The 21200-nt window shown below is 40.8% G+C and overlaps 1 protein-coding gene across 4 annotated transcripts in view; it reads left to right on the forward strand.

Annotated features, from left to right (window-relative positions):
• LOC131471017 (intermembrane lipid transfer protein VPS13B-like) overlaps positions 1–21200 on the forward strand; it is a 309917-nt gene that overhangs the window by 238821 nt on the left and 49896 nt on the right. For all 4 annotated transcript variants that reach the window (XM_058647216.1, XM_058647213.1, XM_058647215.1 and 1 more), the window contains exons 42-46: positions 1546–1742; positions 3438–3619; positions 3976–4196; positions 4286–4417; positions 9121–9282. In XM_058647216.1, the coding sequence (XP_058503199.1) occupies positions 1546–1742; positions 3438–3619; positions 3976–4196; positions 4286–4417; positions 9121–9282 (894 nt within the window). The remainder of the gene's footprint in view (positions 1–1545; positions 1743–3437; positions 3620–3975; positions 4197–4285; positions 4418–9120; positions 9283–21200) is intronic.

The following is a 21200-nucleotide window of genomic DNA, read 5'->3' on the forward strand; positions in this document are numbered from 1 at the left end:
GTGGCTCAGTGTGGGGGTTGCGGGTGCACAACTCTGTCAGGTACAATTATGAGAAGCTGATTCCAGGAAAACCCATGTGACATTATGTACATGATGTAAGCCACAGTTACTTCAACCAGCAGGTCCACAAGTATAAATGTATGGACACATACTTGCACTCGTTGTTCACAGTGCTCCCCCTCATACTGTATATGCATACACAAGAGCTTGTTGTTACTTCCGTGATTTTAGTAATTGTCCAGGAAGCCCCATGCCTCTGGTTAACTGTTAGGCTGTCACAGACACATGTGCACCGCCAAATGTGCTCGCTCACCACACACACACACACACACACCTACAGCCATGCACACACATGCAAACACACACTCTCTCTCCCTCCTCTCTCTTTCTCTCTCTCTCACGGCCTGGCATCCTTCAGGTGTGCTCCAGAGACACCCTGCCACTACTGATCCATCAGTAGCTGAGTTTTGCCGGTGGTTGAGGGGACCTGAGCACCTGGTTTAGTTCACACAGGAGCACCAGACACTTTTATGCTAATCTCAGAGGAACCAATGGAGCCCGAGCAGTCAGCACATAATGTGAGAACACTGGCACAACCTGATTGTTATTCAGTGTGAGAAACGGCTTCGGGACTTCAATGTTAATGGCCGCCTCGTAGCATAAATTTGCCGGGTGTTTAGTTATGCTGTAGTCATGCAGTGGTATGGGGAGTTGTCATCTGTCTGTGTTGGTGGTCCGCGGCAAAAGTGTCATTTTTTCCGACTAGATGAGAAATTTGAGTTTGAAGTCAAAGTCAAGGTTATAAAAAAAACATTAAAATATGTTGCTCCATCCTTTTCCATGACAGATGTTCCCTGAGTTTTAAAACTGGTCATTTAAGTATCATTGCTTGATGATTCGCAGACTGTCGTAGTTGCCTAATACTTTATGTGTAACTAGGACTGAAGTAGTAGTTGTTGTGCAATAACAAAGCCTTACAGTAATCCTTTGATGAGTAATCAGGGTTACACCGAGGAGGTTGCAATAGTCTGTTTGGACCGGAATCTTAACTTGAAGTGATGGAACAACTGAGGAATATCCTCTGCTGTCCATCTGAACAGGAGACTAAGTGGGGGATCTACTGTAAAACCTTTAGTAAAATATTGTCATATGATGGAGCAAAGTAGCAGATTAAGAACGTAAGGATTGTGAGATCAAGGATCGAAAACTGAATAAAGAAGCATCATATTCAGAAATGTTCAACAGCACCAATGATCACTTTAGTGGTTTCGGCAGAAGTTTCTAATGTTATTATGTAAAGGATAACATTTAAAGATTTTTGCTATTTGGGATCCTCCGTTATTTTTAATGAAGTTGTCCCAAGAAAATCAGCAACAGGCAAGCAACCTCTTTCTTAAGGACAACACAGGACAGTCATTTGCCATTGGGAACATTTATTTTAGATTCAAGGACATTATGATAATATGTTTGCTGGCCGTAAGCGGTGCGAGATTCAAACAGTGTTTGTGGTTTATGTAAGAGTTTTAATTATGTCTTTCCCTCCAGGTACCATGCAGCCTTGAGTATTGGGATGAACTCCAGCAAGCCTTTGTTTCATACCGGGACTTCAGCCTGTCGGAGAGCAGTGCCTGCCAGCTGCAGCTCCCCAGCCTCAGCCTCACTGACCAACAGAAAGAGCTGGTGGCTTCAGACCTTTGGAGGATTGTACTCAATAATAACGGAGAGGGAGGAGATGAGCAAAGGTGAGGGAAAATTCACCATTTTACCTTGTGGTCTTCACTTAGGCCTGTAGGTATTTCTATTGGTGTTTAGTTCCTGCCTGTGCTCTTGACCTTGAATATTGGAGAGCGTGCACGTGTATAGTGACACATGAATATGTGTTTGGATCTATAGTGCATATCCCGTCCAATGTGAGGGAAAGCAGAGAGAGAGAAAGTGCACCCAGGCCGCTGAGCACAAAGCTAGTAATGTGTCCCTCGCCCCACATCTGGTGTGCAGGAGCAGGGAGCAGGCTTGGAAGGCGTTCAGATTGGCCTAATGAGATTTCCCAGCACACCAAGTGCCTGTCAGGGCCCATCCGGATTCCTTCCTGCTTACCTTGAGTGTATCTAATCGAGGAGAATCACACGGGAAGCAAGAGGAGTAAAGCCTCTTTAGTATGCCCCAGCCAGGCTAGGACTGGGTTGGTTCGGGTTGGGTTAGATTGGGGTGGGTTTGACTGGGCTATGAGCCATCTTAACACTTCAAAGAATGTGCTTTTACTCCCCGTTTCTCAATACCACTGCTTCCTCTCTTCATCTCTCAAATGTCTCACCCAGCTTTCTGTTACGTCTTCTGTGCTTCACCCATCTTTCATTTACTAATTTATTTAATTTAGTCTTTTTTTCCCTCATTCTTTCCTCATTTTAATCTACTCCCTTCCTTTTTACTTCCTTGTGGGATTTAGGAAACTTTTAGTGGAAGGGAATTGCCAAGCCCACATTCTGTGTGGCTAAGGAAAGCTCCAGAGGAACAGAGAGGGAAGAATAAGAAAACATGTAAGAGAAGAAACAGGGGGAAAAAAAAAACTCTACAGAGCCAGATACAGTGTAAAGCTAAATATACATCTGTGCTTCATTACAATCATACTCCAAACACTACATTTCCTTTATGTTTAAATTATTTGTCTTTTTTGATCAAAATTGATTCGCCTTTCCTTAGTCACTCGTTTCATCTGCCTTACTTTAGTTTCCACCAGAAAAATAACTTGGCTTCCCTGCCAACTGGAAGTAATGAAAATTGTCAACATATGATGCTTATCTTTTTAAGCAGCACTCTGCTACACCAGCATTTTTCAGGTCTTGAGCGTTTCCCGCTGGAGTTTTTATAGTGGATCATGGTAGCAGCAAATTACAGAGCAAATGGTCATTCACTTCAATTACCTTCCATTCAACATCATAAGCCATGACATGCAATTAATGTCTACCGAGAGATTCTTCTGGAAACTGTGTCAGAAATAAAGTACCTAAACTCATAGACTCGGACAGCGAAGAGGCCCCCCTTCACTGGAGAATAATTGGAGCATTTGACTTACTTCAGGTTTCTGACAAGGATGCCACACAATTTGTGACTCGCTGGGCAAGAGACAAAAACATTCAGCTACTAATAACAATCAGACTTTTTTTAATAAGGGGAGCCATTATTCCACAGCTGTGCCCGTGGTTTGGATGTCACATAACAAAGTTTGAGAAAATCAATAACCGGAAACTGTCAAATGCTGAATTGCAGTCCTGTGTTACTCATTTTCTCTATTATTATTTCCATATGAAATAATTTCACATTAGTATTGTTCCCTCAGTTAATATCCATGTCGTTATGTCTTTCCACTTTCAACATTAGAGAAATGCCTCTTCTGTAAATATTACCAGCTGTCTGCTGTATTTTCTCTTCCCGTCCAGTTTGGACAGTGAGTCTGGGTCCCAGGTTCCCTGCGATCAGTTGGTATCTCCAATTGCACTGGCAGCCTGCACCCGTGTGGACTCCTGCTTTGCACCTTGGTTTGTCTCCTCCATGGGCGTGTCACTACAACTGGCACAGCTGGAAGTTCACCTCTGCCATCACCTGGAAAAACTGGGTACAGGTAGGATACATAGTACACTGTCACAAACTCTCCCCCTAATTGTGGATTGTAGATTAATATTTTTGTATTTCTAAGCATATTTTTACCTTCTCATGTTACTTGGGCTGGATTGTGGTTGCAGCAAATTATAACGCAAATGCTCACTTTTCATTTACCTCAAATTTGTAATTACTGTAATAGCAGTTAATGATTAATGGCTTAGTTCATCTGACAACCATGACAGATGTTGTCAATGCCCATAGCCCTGCATACATGAAATAATGGCTTGGATTCATGTATGATATATTTATTTTTTGTATAAAAATGCTCTGCTCTGCTGCCGTACTAAATAAAAGTAATATGGATCTCTCTTTCAGTTCCGTCACGGCAACTTCGTCCCTTCCTGCCAGACAGGAAGTTACCACAGGAGCAGGAGTTCATGGTGATTGGTGCTCGGGAGCCGAGGGTCTTTTTACGGCAGTGGAGCTATGGACCATGTCATTGTCAGGAGGTTAATTTTTCCACGCAGTTGGACTGCAAGCTGCTAGAATACCGAAACGTAACACACCTTCAGCTTCTCCAGCCTTGTGTGCTGCAGGTAGAGCAAAATACACATTCAGTGTTTAGTGTCTATGCAGATATTTAAAGTTGGCTTTGACATGGACATGTGATTCTTGATTCTTTCAGGGACAGGCTGCTGCTACTTTTTCTCCTGAGAACACCACACTGGACGTGAATGTGTTTGTGGACCCAGTTTTCCTTAATATCAGCCAGTATGGTATCCACACTGTGGACACTGCCCTGCACAGCTGGCAACAGGTGAGCAGAGATTCAGTCAGTTGAGAAAGCCACACACTTTACATTGACACACTCTACAATTAATTTAGTACAGTATAAGCTTCATGAGCTGACATGGAAATCATGTTAAATCATGAATCATGTTAAACGGCCCTGAAGCTGTTGTCCTTTTTTAAAAAAGGTATCCAAAGGCAAAGTTAAGTGTTAAGTGTTCACCGCTGCAAAAGTAACTCTTATCAAGGAGCAGTCATTGGTGATATGGTGAATTACGTTGCAAAGTATTGGAGGAGGATGTGTTCACTTTTTAAGGGTGAGATGCACTCAGACATGTGAAGGAAAAAGGTATTTTGTGTGTGCTAAGGAAATCATTTGAAATGTACGTACATTTAGAAAACATATGGAAACACGACCATTTGTCCCAGATGGAGTATCAGCTAAACAAACTCACAACAAAGTGGGTTTTATGAGAGTAGTTTTGGTTTTATGCCAGCGGTAATGCAGGATGGACCTGCCTTTCACTGTGCTGTAAACTCTGACTCAGAGACTACAGTGTCTCTGTTCTTGGGCGTCTATGGTCCTCGTCATCTCTCAGTTCTCAGCTCTCAGCACTGCCTCTGGTAGCCAGGATATTTGTCTGTGATGTGATGCCCATAAAAACACGGTAAACTTGAGTGGTTACACCTGCCAAGATTTCATCCGGCCCCTTGTCCTCCACCCACTTGTCTACTGCACTCATAAACACATTCATATACATGCACACAGACACACACACTGGCCTCTCCAGTTTTGTATGCCCTATCATGGCTCTGCTCAGTTCAGCTGTGGCTGTGCTGAGTCATATATTGGCCTCTGGAGATATGAGCTATACTCTCATGGTTTCACATGCATTCAGACATTCTCTGCCAGGTGAGAGAAATAATAGCCGATGTTTTTGTAGAAACAGCTGTGCTCTGTTACCTGTGTGAAATAAAATTAAACAAGCTGTGTAGAAAATCTATTATAAAATGATTGCTCTGGCTGGAGGATTAATGCCTTTGTTTTCCTTCAATGGCACTGACTCATCAAATGCTCTTAACCGACCATATTGGATGATGGGTCATACTTGACCCTTAGCTCCATCATTGCATCATTTAGCATGTGAATATTCCCTATTTCTGCTGGTTAATTTAGCCATAAATAAGACTTCAGGGCATGTGTGGTGTTGTCATGAAAGGTCATATTGAAGCACAACCAAAATGTTTTGGAAACGCTGTGTACACCAGTTTCCCATGGTGGGCTTTACGCAAGTGCAGTATGATTGGTTAAGTTAATAATAACTATACAGTCTGTAAATGTCCATTGCCTTGTGATACAAATCGCACACATGGAAATCAACACAGAATACCATCCTTCATTTGTACACATCTTATCTCTAAAACAGATACGCAGGCATAAACTCAGATGGGTGGATCTACATGTTCACTGGCATGGCATTTTCTGGATTTACCTGCACAGCTGCAGCCTCATCTCTTATCCAAAAGCTTAAATCTGCCACCAGCCTTTACCACTTTGCTGAACACATGGGAAAAAGACACCATACTTGTCAGGCAAATGTGCTGCATGTGGCTATGGTAGTTTTACAATAAGGGTTAGAGAAAGGTTAAGTTTTATGAAATGCTCGGCTTAAATATTTGGACCTTTTTAAAGAAAGTTGTGAGCCTTTAATTTGTGGAAAATATTGTTTCCCTTTTTGGGGTTTTCACTGAAACAAGATCTTGTATGTGGTGAAGCTTGTATGGGTGCAATTAAACACAAATGTCTGGTGGTATGGGGTGGTTGTGAAGGCCAGCACCATTAAGCTAAAACATATCTTTGATCTGATTGGGCCTTACATTCCAGACACTCATGCACAAACTGTGCATGCATAGAACATTTGATCCTAATTGAAAACGTAATAAGAAATGTTCACAGGCTCTGTCCTCCTGGAACAGAAGGATGTATCCCTACACGTGTAATTGTGTTAGTGATTTTCATGTTTCCTGGTGTCATGGCTGGCAGACAGGCTGGTTGTGATGTGGCCTGCAGGGTCAGCATTCAACCGTGGAGAAGAATCCTCAACTACCACACAATTGAAGCCTTGCAACCCAGGCATGGTCATACCAGACCACCACAACCAGAGCAGCTGGAGCACTTTCAGAAGAATGACAATAAATAGAAATAAAAGACACTATTTGGTGTATATGGTTGTAATTTATACGCATATTGTCATAATCTGAGAAATGAGAACATCATTAAGACCCTATAAGTTCTCATGCCTCATGGTTTCTCATGAAGAAGTTGCCATGATAATATATCTTCCATCGATTATAACACCAAGTTTGCAGCCAACATCGTCCTCACCAACTGTAGCACTAACCTTCAAACAACAACTCACTGTTAAACGTCAGCTTTGCTGTTGTTTGTAAAACTGAAATAAGTTAGAATTACTACTATGCTTTGCATTTTATGTTGGGTTTTTTGTTTTGAAGAAGAAAGACAAATTAGTGTAGAATATAATTTTGTTTTATATTTTCTTTGGTTCTCTTTGCACTCAATAGCCCCATATGGCCACAACCTCAGCCCCCACCACTTTAACCTCAGGGCCTATGCTTCCATTTTCAGTTCTTGGTCCCCAGACCCACTTTCGATCCTTCCCCCCCTCCAGCTACTAACCCCAGGGAAGTGGCTTTGGTGGAAAGCCACACAAAAGCCCAGTAGTATTTACACACTGCTTTCTCACAGGCTGAAATTTTCCTCCTGTTATTTTTTTTTTCTGTTCTTCCCATGCCTAAATGATTCTCTACTTCCCTTTCAAACTGCAAGTAAAATGATAGAGAGCTCATGTTCCTGGTTGGAGCAGATGTGTGCACATGGGTCATCTGTAGAGGAATGTATAGGTGAATTTAGATCTGGTTAGTCACTTTATTCTCTCCTTTTTTACAAGTTTCATCATTGCCTTCATGGTGTCTTGTTTCATGTATATTTCTCATGTGTGGGTGTCATTATTTACACTCCATTTCAAGACATTTTACTGCACCTTATCATATGTATGTCTGTGCAAACCACGGTAGACTCCCATGAAAACTAAAGCAACCGTATCTGGAAAGATTAGAGAAATGGATACTTTTAGTCCTAGAAGGACTGTGACTAGCAATGAAGTGTCATCCTCTGCTCTTTAACAAGGAATACATGTTGACTTTTAAATATCTTTGTCTTAATATTTGTCCATTTAAAGTCACAGTATAAACACAGCGTGATCAAGATTACTGCAGGAAGCTTTCCTGATGTGTGTATCATGTTGCCTCATGAATTGGTGCAGAAAGACGATATCATCAAAGAGTGGGCTTAGCAACGGAATCTTAAGATGACAGCAGGAAGTTTGTAAATCGTAGTGTTGAATTCGGAAGGGAGCTGAGATAGTGTTCCACTATAAAACTGGAAATGAATTTCAACCCATTGTCACAGCTGTCCCATCTATATTTTGCACCCTACCTCTCTCGCACACATCTACCATCAAGTTTTTAATAGTGTAAACTATACCGTCCGTTTTCACTAGCATCAACAACCTCTGGACCCTGAACGTGCTTGGCAGTCAAACTCTAGGATTTTACTGCCAGCCTCTTTTAACAATCAAACCATCCACCCACCCCTGCCATTTAGAAGTATACATCAGGCTGGGGGCCCTTTTTGTTGGGATAGTTGAGTGTTCACTGGGAAGCTGTCTGAACCTCAGTCATGTGTGTCGGGAGTGAGGGAGGGTTGTGCAGGAGAGATCCCATCAAGTCCCAAGAGCTTTTGGAAAGAGGTCAAGTCAAACTTAAACATGCACTTGCATTCATGCACACTTTATTTCTCACATTCACACTATGTGCTGTTTTTAAATTGTGTATGTGACATCTTGTATCCCAGTCTAATGCTTTAAAACCAGTGTTTTCTATAGTGGGCCAGTGAGCTTTTCTCTCATGCATGCAAGGTGACGTATGAGGGAACAATTCACATGATGTGAGTTTTCTCTGAGGCTTTCTCATTCACCCGTTTTTGTAGGTGGGCCAGACTCTATCATACAGTTTTCTTTTAACAAGCCACATTATTTTGGTGACTTTTAGTAACAGGAATGCAGTCATAGATGCCCACGTTATTTCAAGCAAAGCAATAATGAAGAAATGGAATTACCAACAGAAATCTTTTAGCATTCTTATCTCACTCTCTAAACAACGGATATATGGCATAACTGCAAAAAGAAGTATGTGAAAAAGTTCGGTTTGGCCCCAAAGCCCAGTCCAAGCTGCTTCAGCCTGTTTAACTGTCACACTGTGATATGATTCACTCCCCTGCTGAGGTTTTATTACTCCAGCAGATGATATCATTCATTTCATTCTTCTACTGGCTGACAGCTGCAATACCAAGATCTCCATTTTTAATACGAAGAACAAATATGTTGCTGACACCTCTATATGTGCTCATACCCATACCACATGTATAGTGTATGTTGTGCAGGCACCCTAATCATACACACCTGTAAGTTTTTGTTTGTATTTGGTGTTTTATGGCACTTGGCATCATTAATGTTGCATAACTGCCCCCTTCTCTTTCCTTTGTTTCTTCTTCCAAATATCCCAAATACTTATACACAAGCTACTTTCCTCATATAATGTTCTTGCTCTTCCTCCACCCACATCTTCTACCCTTTCTCCATTTTTCCCCAGAATGGGAACCCAGAAGCTGAGGAGCTGATCTACAGCCACTATGTGATCTGTAATGACACCCATGAAACTCTGCGTTTTGGCCAGGTGGACACAGATGAGAATGTGCTGCTGGTCAGCCTCCACAGCCACCAGTACAGCTGGAGATCTCACAAGTCCCCTCAGGTAGTGCACTCTCACAAAGACTATGTAGCCCATGGCATGGAAAATATATGATGGCTCTCATTCCTGTGGTTCCGGCTGAATTTGGTTTGAGTAGATCGACGCGATTATGCGTGACTAAACACACACAGCTTTATTTTCTGCTATGTATTCATGTAAATTATATTCGGAAAGCACTCTTAATATATGTGCATAGAACACATGCACAGACATAAACACACACCCGCATATGTGTAGTGTGTTAACATGACAGAAGATTAAAACACGCAGCACAGGAACATATGGTACCTACATAAACTTACACACACACACACGCACAATGCTCCACACTGATGTCTACATACAAGTGCAATGCACACCCACTCATACCAATGTGTAAAGAATTACTTCCACAATCTACCCTCAAATTCTGTCCACAGGCTCACAAAGGTACGCACTCTTATCAGACACACTGTCCTCGGTGTGTGCAGCCACCTTCTCTGGGTTTCTGCTAGCACTCTCAGACAGTGCCCTGACAGCACTGTTAGAGAAGATTGATTATATTTAACCCTTTGTGGTTTTGAGGTTGAATGGAGGGTGGGCTGGCGATCTGTGGCATATGTGCATGTGTGTTTGCTTCACACATGTTTCAGAACCCCCATGTGTTCCACGGAGAGTGAGATAGTCAAGCTTGAGAAAAGACATGGCCATAATTGCACGCAGTAAGTCAGTAAGTCAAGTTGTATTAATCATCGACTATGGTTAATCTCTGCTCTTACCTCACTCCCACTTACACATGCACGCGCAAACACAAACACACACACACACACTTGGATAGTGGCATTCTGGCATATAGGCATAGCAAATACCACATCTCATTTTAGCAGTAAGTCAAAATGACCTGTGTATTTTTGGGGATGTTTTGGAAGAAAGATTGTCCGAATGAGCCAAATATCATCATAGATGAAGAATGTGATTCCAGGATGATTTTGTCATATGTTATTGCATTATGTGTTTGTGGTATATGAAATATGTGTTCTCAAGATGACCGTGATTTGTGAAACTAGATAAATAAGAACTCGTGCAACTTTGCCAAAAACACTTCGCTAACGTGCTGAACTTGATGATAAAATGTCTGCCAATGTGTCCGCCTCAGTAAATTGTAGCACGCACTTTTAATTACATTTTGAGGTTATGAAAATAGTGACACTGATAAGAGAAAGGGTTGTATTTCTTTAATGGTTTCTTGGTCCACAAATGTGTTTTTGTAGCTTTTACAAACCAGTTTCTAGGTGGAATCCAAAGTGGCTCTGCTGTTTTGCTAATGTCCCATGATGCCTTGGAGTGTCTAAAACAACTACGATCGTCACGGGTCATCATTTCCCAGATCTCCCCACTTTGCCAAGCACCTTTTTTTCCCCCTATTTTGTGTTTGTGTGCCTGTTCTCCACCTCTGAGGCAAAACCTTTCTCTTAACCCCTGATCTCTTGTTTACTTTTCAGTTTTATTGCCAATTTCATATAATATCATACACTTGAGACTTGCCTCTGTCAGGCTTCTGTTACTGCATATAAATACACTTTTTATAGCAAAGCTGTGAACTTAGAACAGATAACATCTCCTACCACCCAGTCCTCCCCTCACCTCCAAACCCTGTCCTATCATCTCCTCTTTTCTCCTGAGTTAGTATTTCTTTTTGTAAAATATTATACAGCATTGTAGTGGTCCTTTTGACTCTTCTTCAGTCAAGAACAGAAAAATACTGTAGATGTGGGCTCTTATACTTACACTTACTCAGATGAAATTGTCAAACAATATGTTTTTAAAGGCATGCAAGTCAGTGAATCTCATTTGCAGAAACATACAAGAAAAGATCTTGAATGAGGACAACTCTCTTCACCAGAGTTTTCTTGGGCCACAAGTAGTTCTGTGGAGCGGGAAAACCCCCAAAATGAGAGTTTGTGAAGGTGCATTGAAGCTGCCAAAGAGTTGAATTATAAAGTTGTGCATTTTCCTAATCTTTAAACACTAAAACCTGCTATGACATACTGGTATACTGGTGAGATTTCCAAGCTCCAGTAGTCATTTAGTGAGATGTTTCAGGACCTGAAACATAAAGAACTGAACATATGTGTTTAAGTCTTTAGAATCCGCTGAATTGGCTGACAAACTTGAACATAAAATCATTGAGCTGCAAAACAAGGATGATCTTAAATCTCAGGACCACATCCTCCCTTTGCTCAATTTTAATAAACTGTGACTTGTCAGTGACACAAGACACCCTGCCGAAGGCAGCCCCAGCCAACTTATCATAGAGGTTAGTGGAATATACGTGTTCAGTTATTTGGTATGGCCCTCGAAGGATGTTATAAAAATTGAAATGACCCTCGATAGGAAAAAGGTTCCCCACCCCTGCCCTAAGCAATAGTTAAGAAAACAACCGTGCAGCATTTCTTTGTCATCAGCTCATTCCAGGTCTTTCTTTATTCCTGATGCCTCACCCCCATCAGCCCGATGAGATCAGTAGACCTGGACAATCTCTGGCCTACACATGGTTCTGGGACATTTGTGCCTTTTTTTTTTTTAACACTCTCCAACAACAGAATACACAATATCCGAGCACTGTCCTTGTCTCTTTTCAATACCCCTTAGCATAGCCATGTGTTCTGGTGTTCGCAGAAATTCTGGCTCAGCTCATTATTTCATGTCTGGCTTGTCCTGGTGCTGGCATCCACCTGCATACACTGCTTTGTCTTGGACTTTAATTACATGCTGATCTTGGGTTACCCCTAATGTCTTGTTTTCTACATCTGACCCCAGCACAAACCCCTGTCTTCTTGATTCAAACATTCATACAGTTTTTGTGTACATTTTGCCTTCCTTCTCCCTCGTACCTCACCAAATGTTTCTAGCCGGCTCCTAGCTTTCACCAAGCCACCTTTAGTTTCGTCACTCTGTCCAGGGTTAATTTGTCTCTACCTCACAACCTTGTCCATATTCCCCAGTTTATTAATCACAATCCTCCTCATGCTCTGGTATGATGTGTTTCTCCAAGCTGGCTTTTCCTCTGTAGACACACACATATACTGCATACACAATACAAACACATGTAATATGGGGAAATAATGCATAGGGGAATTGCAATAGGAGAATTATACATACCTTTCAAGGGGGATACATGCGTTGCTATGTGCTTAACATTTGAAGTCAGGCTTATTGGACTCTTAAGCCAAAAACGTGTCTGCTGCTATCTTTCTGTTCCTCCCACCTTCCCCAGTTCTCTCTGCTCATGATGAACAAAGAACAAGTAAATCATGCTTTATTGTCATACATCATAAATCATAAATCCTTTAATCCAGTCTTAATCTCCTTATTGTCTGTCCATGGACATTGACAGAATGTGTGAGTGTAGTAAGAAGGTAACTTGTTTCATGAACAAGCCTCCCATTCTTGCAGCTTGAACCAAAATAGGGAGGCATGCTTACAATTCTACAATCTCTTGTGTGTACAGTTGCGTGTCTCTGTGTAAGAGAGTAGTGCTTAATATATGTGATCCTGAGCAGTCTGACCAGTGTATACTTCCCACAGTGTTGACATACCTCTGAATATCTGTCACTTTTCTCAGATGAACACTCAAACAGTGTGTTTTTGCAGGGAAACATGAACCTTGGCTCAGGTCACACTCCCTCTCACTGCTTCTCTGTTTCTGCCTGTCTCACTTCCACCCTCTCTACCCTCCTGTTTCTGCTGTCAATTATGACCGTAAGATGCATTAAAAGGGCTGATTGAGGCAGTCACGTCCTTAGAGCCCACTGTCATCTTACCCATGATCAAATTCATGGCCATAAGTGCACACCCCAGACCCACATATACACACTGTGATAAAATATTTCCTCAGGCCTGGAGTCTGTCAGGCCTCTCAGAGTAGTTACTCTTGAGCACAGCATGCCTTCACACCCAAGCATTTACCAGCCAAAGTGAAGAAGTTTATAAACACACACAATCTGCTCTAGAGAGAGCAATAAATAGAGCGATGGATTAACACAAAGAGGTTAAAACTGCCAGGACGATCATGCCTATATCTGCCAGTTACCGATTGCTGTTAATTAGTAGAATTTACACGTACAACGTGTACACACGCACAGATGCTGTCCTCACCCTTCTGTTTTCAGGGCTCTGGTGTGTGGTGTGATGTGAATGGTTGAAATTTCTGGCTGCTCTGTACAGGATGCAGCCTGGCTGATGGAAATCCCTGTGGTTTGTGTGGTTAGCAAGGAGAGGGGTGTAAAACGCCCCCTGGATTTGGGAAGGACTTTTTAAGTGCCTACAAGGAATATTCACAATTTGAATAAATTATCATTTACCGAAGCAACAGGCTTCTACAGTATAGAGCCCTACCACTCGCCTCCTAGATGTGTGACTCTGCGTGTTGGTATGGGCGTGTGCGTGTGTGTGGTATTGGTCCATGTGCATCTGTGCGTCAGCGTTGTGTTGGTGTTTGTGTGTGGTTCCCAGGAGTAATGTGCTGGAGATAGCAGCCCAGGACTATTAGTTTGCGGTTAAATTGGGCGAGCTGTTGGAAGCATGCATGACAGGGAGGTATTTGGTATGAGTGTATGAGGGAGGAGAGAGGAAAAAACATGTCTGATATCAATGTACTGAATGTGCTTGTTTATATGTGTATGTTTTTGTCTGTAAGTGTTGCATTTATGTGCGAGAAGGATCTTTGAATTCACCCAGTTGCTTTGCTGTGTCAGTTTACTACAGGACCATGTTCATCTTTTACACCTTATTGTTCAAAATTGCACTGTGTATGAATGTATATATATGTATATATATATATATATATATATATATATATATATATATATATATATATATATACATATACATATATATGTGTACACATATAAAATATAACAGGTTATTTTCAAGTAGTATTTCATATTGCTTCATGAACCATTGTTTAAGAAACACTGCCCTCAAGCGAAGTGGTTTGTTTGTGCTCTTTATCCAAGACTGTGGCTCTTACTGCAGTAGATTAGGATGACCCTTTGGGAATATTAGTTCCAGTCAGGTTTACCCACGCATTGACTGATCAGACAGAGAACAGGAAGCTAGTGAAAAGGACTGCTGTCCAGTTTAATCTCTGGAGAAAACCTACATTTTCCTGTTGCATATCCTCTGAATTTGATCTGGTTCAGGAGGAAGACATGTTCTCACAGCCATTATCTCAGGTTTAAAGAAAACTTTAGAAAGATGTTGAGAGTTTAAACACTGGTGATCAGACTGCCATCAGGTCATTCATTAAACGTTGCCTTTAACCTTTGATGATGGTTCGTGTCTGCTTGTGTGGCGTAACATGAACTACTGATGCGTTGAAAAAAACAGACTGAGTCATCAATAATAGCCTGTCAGTGTGTAACAGTACATTGATTCATCGTGTCCTGTACTTTATCTTGTCCAGGCATTCCTGCTTGAAACAACATTTGATTCACCATAATGCTTCTTAAGGCACAAATTCTGTCAAAACTGTCAGATCTATCAGCCGAATGATCAAATTTGAGGAGGTATCATGTTCTGGTTATTGTAACATTTTGTGTCTATGGCAACAAGATACAAATTGTGTGTGAGTCAATGTGTCAGAAGCAAAGTTGGTCCTCCGAGACGGGGGATCATAATCATCACGGCTTCCTTGGCTGAATAACAGCAGTGATCAGTTACAGCTTTATTTGGCTACGTGGGATTCACATTCCTTGCACTGGTTATATGGTTCATGTCTATGCAACACATCAGCACAGCTCAAATAACTCGACAATAAGAATAAAGCAATGGAAAAAGATTATACCAAACTTAAGGTCAGCTTGGTCATCACCTAAGAATGTCCTAAGCCCCCTGGCTTATTCACTGATTGATTAATAAAACCCACAATAATGGCTGAGAGCTACCATGAAAGATAGCAAGTTAGCATGCGTCATGGCCACTCCATATGAGTTAATAAGACATCACACATTTCTATACTGCACGTGTACATGCAAAAATATAGACAAAAACACAGGCATTTAATTGAAGAAACACTGAAGAAAATAGAGTGAATACTAATTTAATAATCCATCATACCTACAGTATTTTGCTTTTATCGATATTGACTTTCTGTAATCATCAAAGTCTGTGCCGTATGTCTGTCGCTCTCTTGAATATCTTGAAATTTGCCAGTTTCAATACCTAGCTGCACGCATCAGAAGCACTGTGGCTTCAACACATGTGCAGTGGAGGAAGTAAACCAAAGTGTTCCCACTGACTTGAATGTGCCTCAAGTGCAGCAATCTCACAGTCATTATCCATCTTGAATTAATTAAATGAGCCTAACTTTTACTGCTGCTGTAATCACTTGATCTTGATCGAGCTTAATTAGTCACATTAAGGAAGACAATAAAAAAGGTGTAACGTATAATACTTCCAGGATATATACAACTTTCCTGACAATTCTGTGATGTTTTTAATGTTATCTGTAAAATGAAAAGGATTTTTGTGACATTCTTAAAGCATAGTGTCAGTGCCCAGACACAGCATTCTGCACAGCAATCTTTATTTTGACCAAAAATGCCAATTCACTTTCAAACAATTTCTATCAAAGTTAAAGAAAACAGTTCCTTTTTTTAAGTAAACTTTACAACAAAACATACTAGCCACATTTTTTTGTGTGTCTTTGATGCCAATCCTGATCATCTCAGCATCTTAATGATGGAAGCTTTAAATTTCATTTGTAAGTGATTGTTACGGTTAAAGTACAGGACACATAAAGGTTAAAGGAGGAGATAATGCAACTTTACGGATGCCAACTGCCATAAAAACAGCAAATAAGCTGTTTTTGTTGGGAGCAAGCTTGGTTAGTCATTAATAGGACATGTCTCATGAGGCTCTGAACCCCAAATTAACATTTTGTTACCATTCATTTAGAAATCAGTGACTCATCAATATTCTAGGCAGCCATTCCTATCTTTCTGCAACCCACCATTTGGTTTGTAGCCAAACTTACTAAAAGAATGTACTAAGTTCCCCAGCTCCCCACTACAACCCTGCTCCACAGAGTGATTTTTGTGAAAAGAACATTGAAGACAGTCAATCTTCACCTTCGCCACCAACTTTTTTTTTCCTGTGCACTTAATTCTTGCTCTAATCCTCCTTTTTTCACTCATTGACATGCCATGGGATTTTTTTTGACTCAGTGGTGTGTATTTGATGATGAGCCATTGGTCTGTCAAGACTGTGTGTACATTGAGTAATTCCACTCCCTTTGTAGTTTGTCCCAGAGGAAGCTCTTCCCCTGAATTGAGATTAATTTAATTATCATGTTGACAAGAGCTAAGCTGCTAGAATGTTATATTTGTTTTTCTTTGTACATGCCAGTGTGTTAGCAGTTTAAAAAATATGTTTTCATCCTCTCAATCAAACCCTTGGCCTTGAATAGTTTGCAACTTAGTTTGGCCTTCAGAACAGGCCACATAGCAATCAATGCCTTGTGACAGCAGATTTATTAAATCAAAATCCCCAGTCTTATGAAGTTAAGCAATCCATATTTCACCATGACATCAGTTACAGAATGACGTCTCTCTCACTATGGCAGATGTCTTCAGTTTTGACATAATGAATATATTTACCCACCTTTCAAGGAATAAAATAAATCTGTCAGAGGAAACAGTCTCCCACACAAAATAACCTTTTTTATTTTACTACCTGCAGTCTAAAAAATTGAGCTATAACAGTCAAGAATATTTGACATGTTGAGCACTATCACTTCCCAAACCATGTACCCACGTGAAGAGAATAATAGTTGTTTTTTTCTTCCCAAAAACATCCCATATCCTACAGCGTCCCAAAAATAACCTTAAAGAACTTACACGTTTTTGGCTTTGTCCTTTGTTTCCATTTTACAGACGGTTAAGAAGACACATACAGTTGAGATACAGACCACGATTGAATAAGTGCATATTGAGTTCCTTTAATGATGATTGAAGATATCAGTCATCCAATTGGTGCTGCCCAGAGTTCAGCACCATGGACAGCACTGCGGTGCGTCATCCTCAATCCCACAGGAATTGCACTGAGCTTGGTGGCAGTTCTGGCTTAGTGGCAACAGTGGGAACTGCAGATCACATGAAACCGTAGTACTTTAGTACTGTACCCATGAAGGCCTTTAAACTGACATGACATTTTTCCAAGCATTACACATGATGAAAACAAATTCAAATATATACATCCAACAAATGCTTTAGAGCCACCAAGAGTTTTAGTAAAGTTCTATTGTGTTGGACTTTGCATACAAGAAGGAATGTAATTTTGTGTTGTAACCTTCCGCCTTATAATGAAATCTGTCCAGTTTGCCTTCTAAAGAAAGACTCTTGTTTAAGTCCATGAAAAAAGTTTTTTGGGGATATGGAAATTAAAACCTTTTTATTTTAAAGCAATTATACTCTAAATGAAACCTTGCATTAATTGATGCAGGGTGTCATAACCCCAGCTGACCACAGTCTAATAATCACACTCCATCCACAGCCACTTTCACATCAAGGTGATCCATGGTGCTTCACATCTGCTGCCACTGGCATAGCTTTGCCACCACCACAGGCTAAGAAGTTTAAAATGGTAGTTAAAGTCTTGCTTGAGCTCACTCTTGTGCATGAGTCTCTGTATTGCGCTCCCTGTTTGGCTTACCATTCAGATTGGTCAACCCAAACTTTAATTAGTTCTTAGATTGGCAAAGTTTAAGAATAGCACAAATTCACATATTTGATTGCAACTCAAGTAGTAAGCAAGAGAAACCTGTGAATGTACAGTAATGTGGTTAAATGTTTTCTATGATTCCCTGGGTCTCACTCTCATTAAACAAACTTCCACTCTGTTATAGGTCGCTTTAAAGGGTAACCGATACTGCAAGTTTGTTTATTTAACAGCCGTTGTGGTTTTGTTGTCATGAAGCAAACCACTCTGTAGTGAAGTGCTACATCGCACTGTGTGCTTTGCATTTTCAAACCAGTGGAGACATCAATTGCATTTATGCAGTCTGAGTTAAACTGCAGTCACCCTCGAGTCGCTGGTATTTAAGAGGCACTCGGCTGTGGTTATGCTATGTGTAACTGTTTGCCTAGTCGTTTTGTGATCCAGGATATGCCACTTTTTCAACTTGTATATACAGAATAGTTCTTAAATGTTTGGTCTTTTACTGTACTGTACAGTGTGAAGACCTACTCATGTACTGTTTTCCCGTCATTTTCCCAGTGTAAACTGAGATCATTTACAATGTCAATGTCATGTTGCCTTAAACAGGTAAGAATGGGTGTTATGGCGATATAGTAGTTGGTAAAATTGTACTTGCAATCTACAATATACATGCATCATGTTCCAATCATTTTCCTCTTGTCATGCTTCATGAGCCCAGGGCAAGTTTTGATTTTTTTCTGAAACTGCAACGAGGTCTCTGTCCTTCCAAGGTTTCTAGACTGGCGACCTCTTCATCCCCCCGCCGTGTGGTTTTCAAACGTCTCTCCTCTCAGACAGTATTCCTTTTGTTATCTCTCTACATATAGTGCAAACACTTGCCGCATCTGCAGCTCCTGCAACTTTTGAGGCCTTAAGATGCCTTGGAAGAAACCAGAAGGAGAACTATGGAACGATGTTAGTCAAGCATAAACCTCTTAACGTCTCCTCTGTCAACCACGGATCCACACAATGCCTTCCCTCTGTACCTTTTCCCAGCTCTCAAACCGCTTCTTAGACTTGCAAATCTTGGCTTTGATGTTGCGCTGCCTTGCTTCTTTTGTCAGGGAGAGGGAGCCAAGGAGGAGCGAAGCATTGCAGACAGCTGTTAAAACCACCATAATTCATTCATGTTATATGGCTTAGCCCTCACTGCCCTGGCAAAGATGCTGTTGTGTCTCTCTGTTCTATCTTTAACTAATTTATGTTCTCTGCAGTTCAGCGTTTTTTACTTCTTTATTTTCCTTTTCATACCCATGGTTTTTGCAGGAAGGAGTCCAACTCCATATATTTTTGTTTTGTGTCTGACAGTAAACCTGTTCCTCATTTACGAGAGAGGTGTCAAACTACTTCTGTGATCCTGTAGAAATTCACGAGGCAAGACAGACTTCTGTTCCACATCCTCCTCCTGTTATCTTCTATGCCCAGATAAAATTAAGTATGATGGGCAGTACAGAGACTTGTCAAATGATTTGTAAATATGTTTGAAGTATTGAATTCAGATAAGTTAAGATTTTTAAATATTTTAGAAAGTTAAATTTCCTTGAAAACTCAGTCTTGTCACAGCCTCTTTGAACCTGTTTGTGGGCAAAGCTACTGGTGTAGTTCAAAACTCTCCTCCATGTCTCAAATTCCCTATTATAGTCTGAGTGAGATGGAATGAAGGAATGGTTGTAATGGGTAGACAACCAACAACCACTGTGGATTTGTGAGCCTGTCTGTGCAGCATCCAGGAATTTTGATCACATCTCCTTTGCAGACAGACACTTCATTTGTTTTGTGTGTGCCCAAGCACATTCCAGTGAGAGGACAGAGGACGGGTAGCGTTTACAGTTGCAGGGGTGACTCTTTTTGTCTCCACAGGGGGCAAGGGTCGCTGTGTGTTCATGTACATGGATGTAAAAAAGGGGATTTTTTTGTTTTTGTCCACATTTGTCCTGATGCTAGCATTATTTGGGCAGAAACCTAACCTTTGTCTGTAGTCATTGTTTTTTACTTTTGACTGATAACCAGGACACTTTCTCCTGGATTCAGGGAGCAGATCAGACACTAAACATGATATCGCTATCTAGAGGTCAGGCGAGTAACGTGGCTTATTTTCAGAAGATCACCATTTCTGAATGTGTCAGTCGAATGTTTGGGTTTTACATTTCAATTCCATAGCAACTGGCACATTTTGTGGTGGGGGTTTTTAGAAAGTTCATGTGGTCTTGATCTTGTGATAAGACCAAACATGGTCTTCATGATATGTGTGGATTTGAATGTTGTCATTCTGACCATCTCATATTTGGTTTAATAGACAGGTGTTTCTTGTTATGTCTTGGTTGGTCACTGTTGGTCGTTATGTCTGACCTTTACAAGGCGGGTACACTACAAGTAACCTCTGTGATGATGTGGCTCTGAAGAGTGACTGGAATTTACAACAGTGTTTATCCATTTCAAGCAGGACTAGACATTCCCATTTCAAATCAATCTGATGATTCATCTCCATGGAACTGGGGTGAATCATCTGTAGCTTAGTTATATGAGTGTATTTGGACAAACATGTCATAGTAAGCCTTCATGATGATACATGGCAGGGAAATATTGTCCAACCAAAAGCCATATCAGTGACTTGAAGTCAGTTTATTCCTAAAGAATTAAGATGAACAATTGTAGTTTGATTATATTAATGGGTGGAAATATGTTTGACTCAAGCATTTTATTAGTTTTGTTGGTCAGGTTTCATCCAAATACTTTGGATGAATGCAAGTGTTTGTCAGTGATTGTCAGGGCTTATGGCCGGAGTTGTTATTGGAAAAGCAACAGTATGACATGATCGCGGCCAAATCCAGTTCTCTATCAGTAAAATAGATAACAGATAAAATACAGTACATTTTAGTCACAGAATGGAAATGCTCAGCACAGTTAAATCAGTTTAATAATTCCTGAATAGATCACTCTGGTACCAAAATTGGAGTCTAGTGTAGTGTCCACTCTCAGCCACATACAATGATAATCACAGGCTCTCCATGGGGATTTAAAGGAAACAGAGTGAGATTGAGATTTAAATTTCACATTTCTGTCACACTCACTATACTATGATAGATGGGCTCTTATTTGCTTTTGGACAAAATGTATTTAACTCAGTGCCAGTTGCTTAGGGTGAGTAGGAGTTCTTAAGATGATTTATTTGGAAGTGAGAT

Source organism: Solea solea, chromosome 13, assembly GCF_958295425.1.
Source record: "Solea solea chromosome 13, fSolSol10.1, whole genome shotgun sequence".
Lineage (NCBI taxonomy): Eukaryota > Metazoa > Chordata > Actinopteri > Pleuronectiformes > Soleidae > Solea > Solea solea.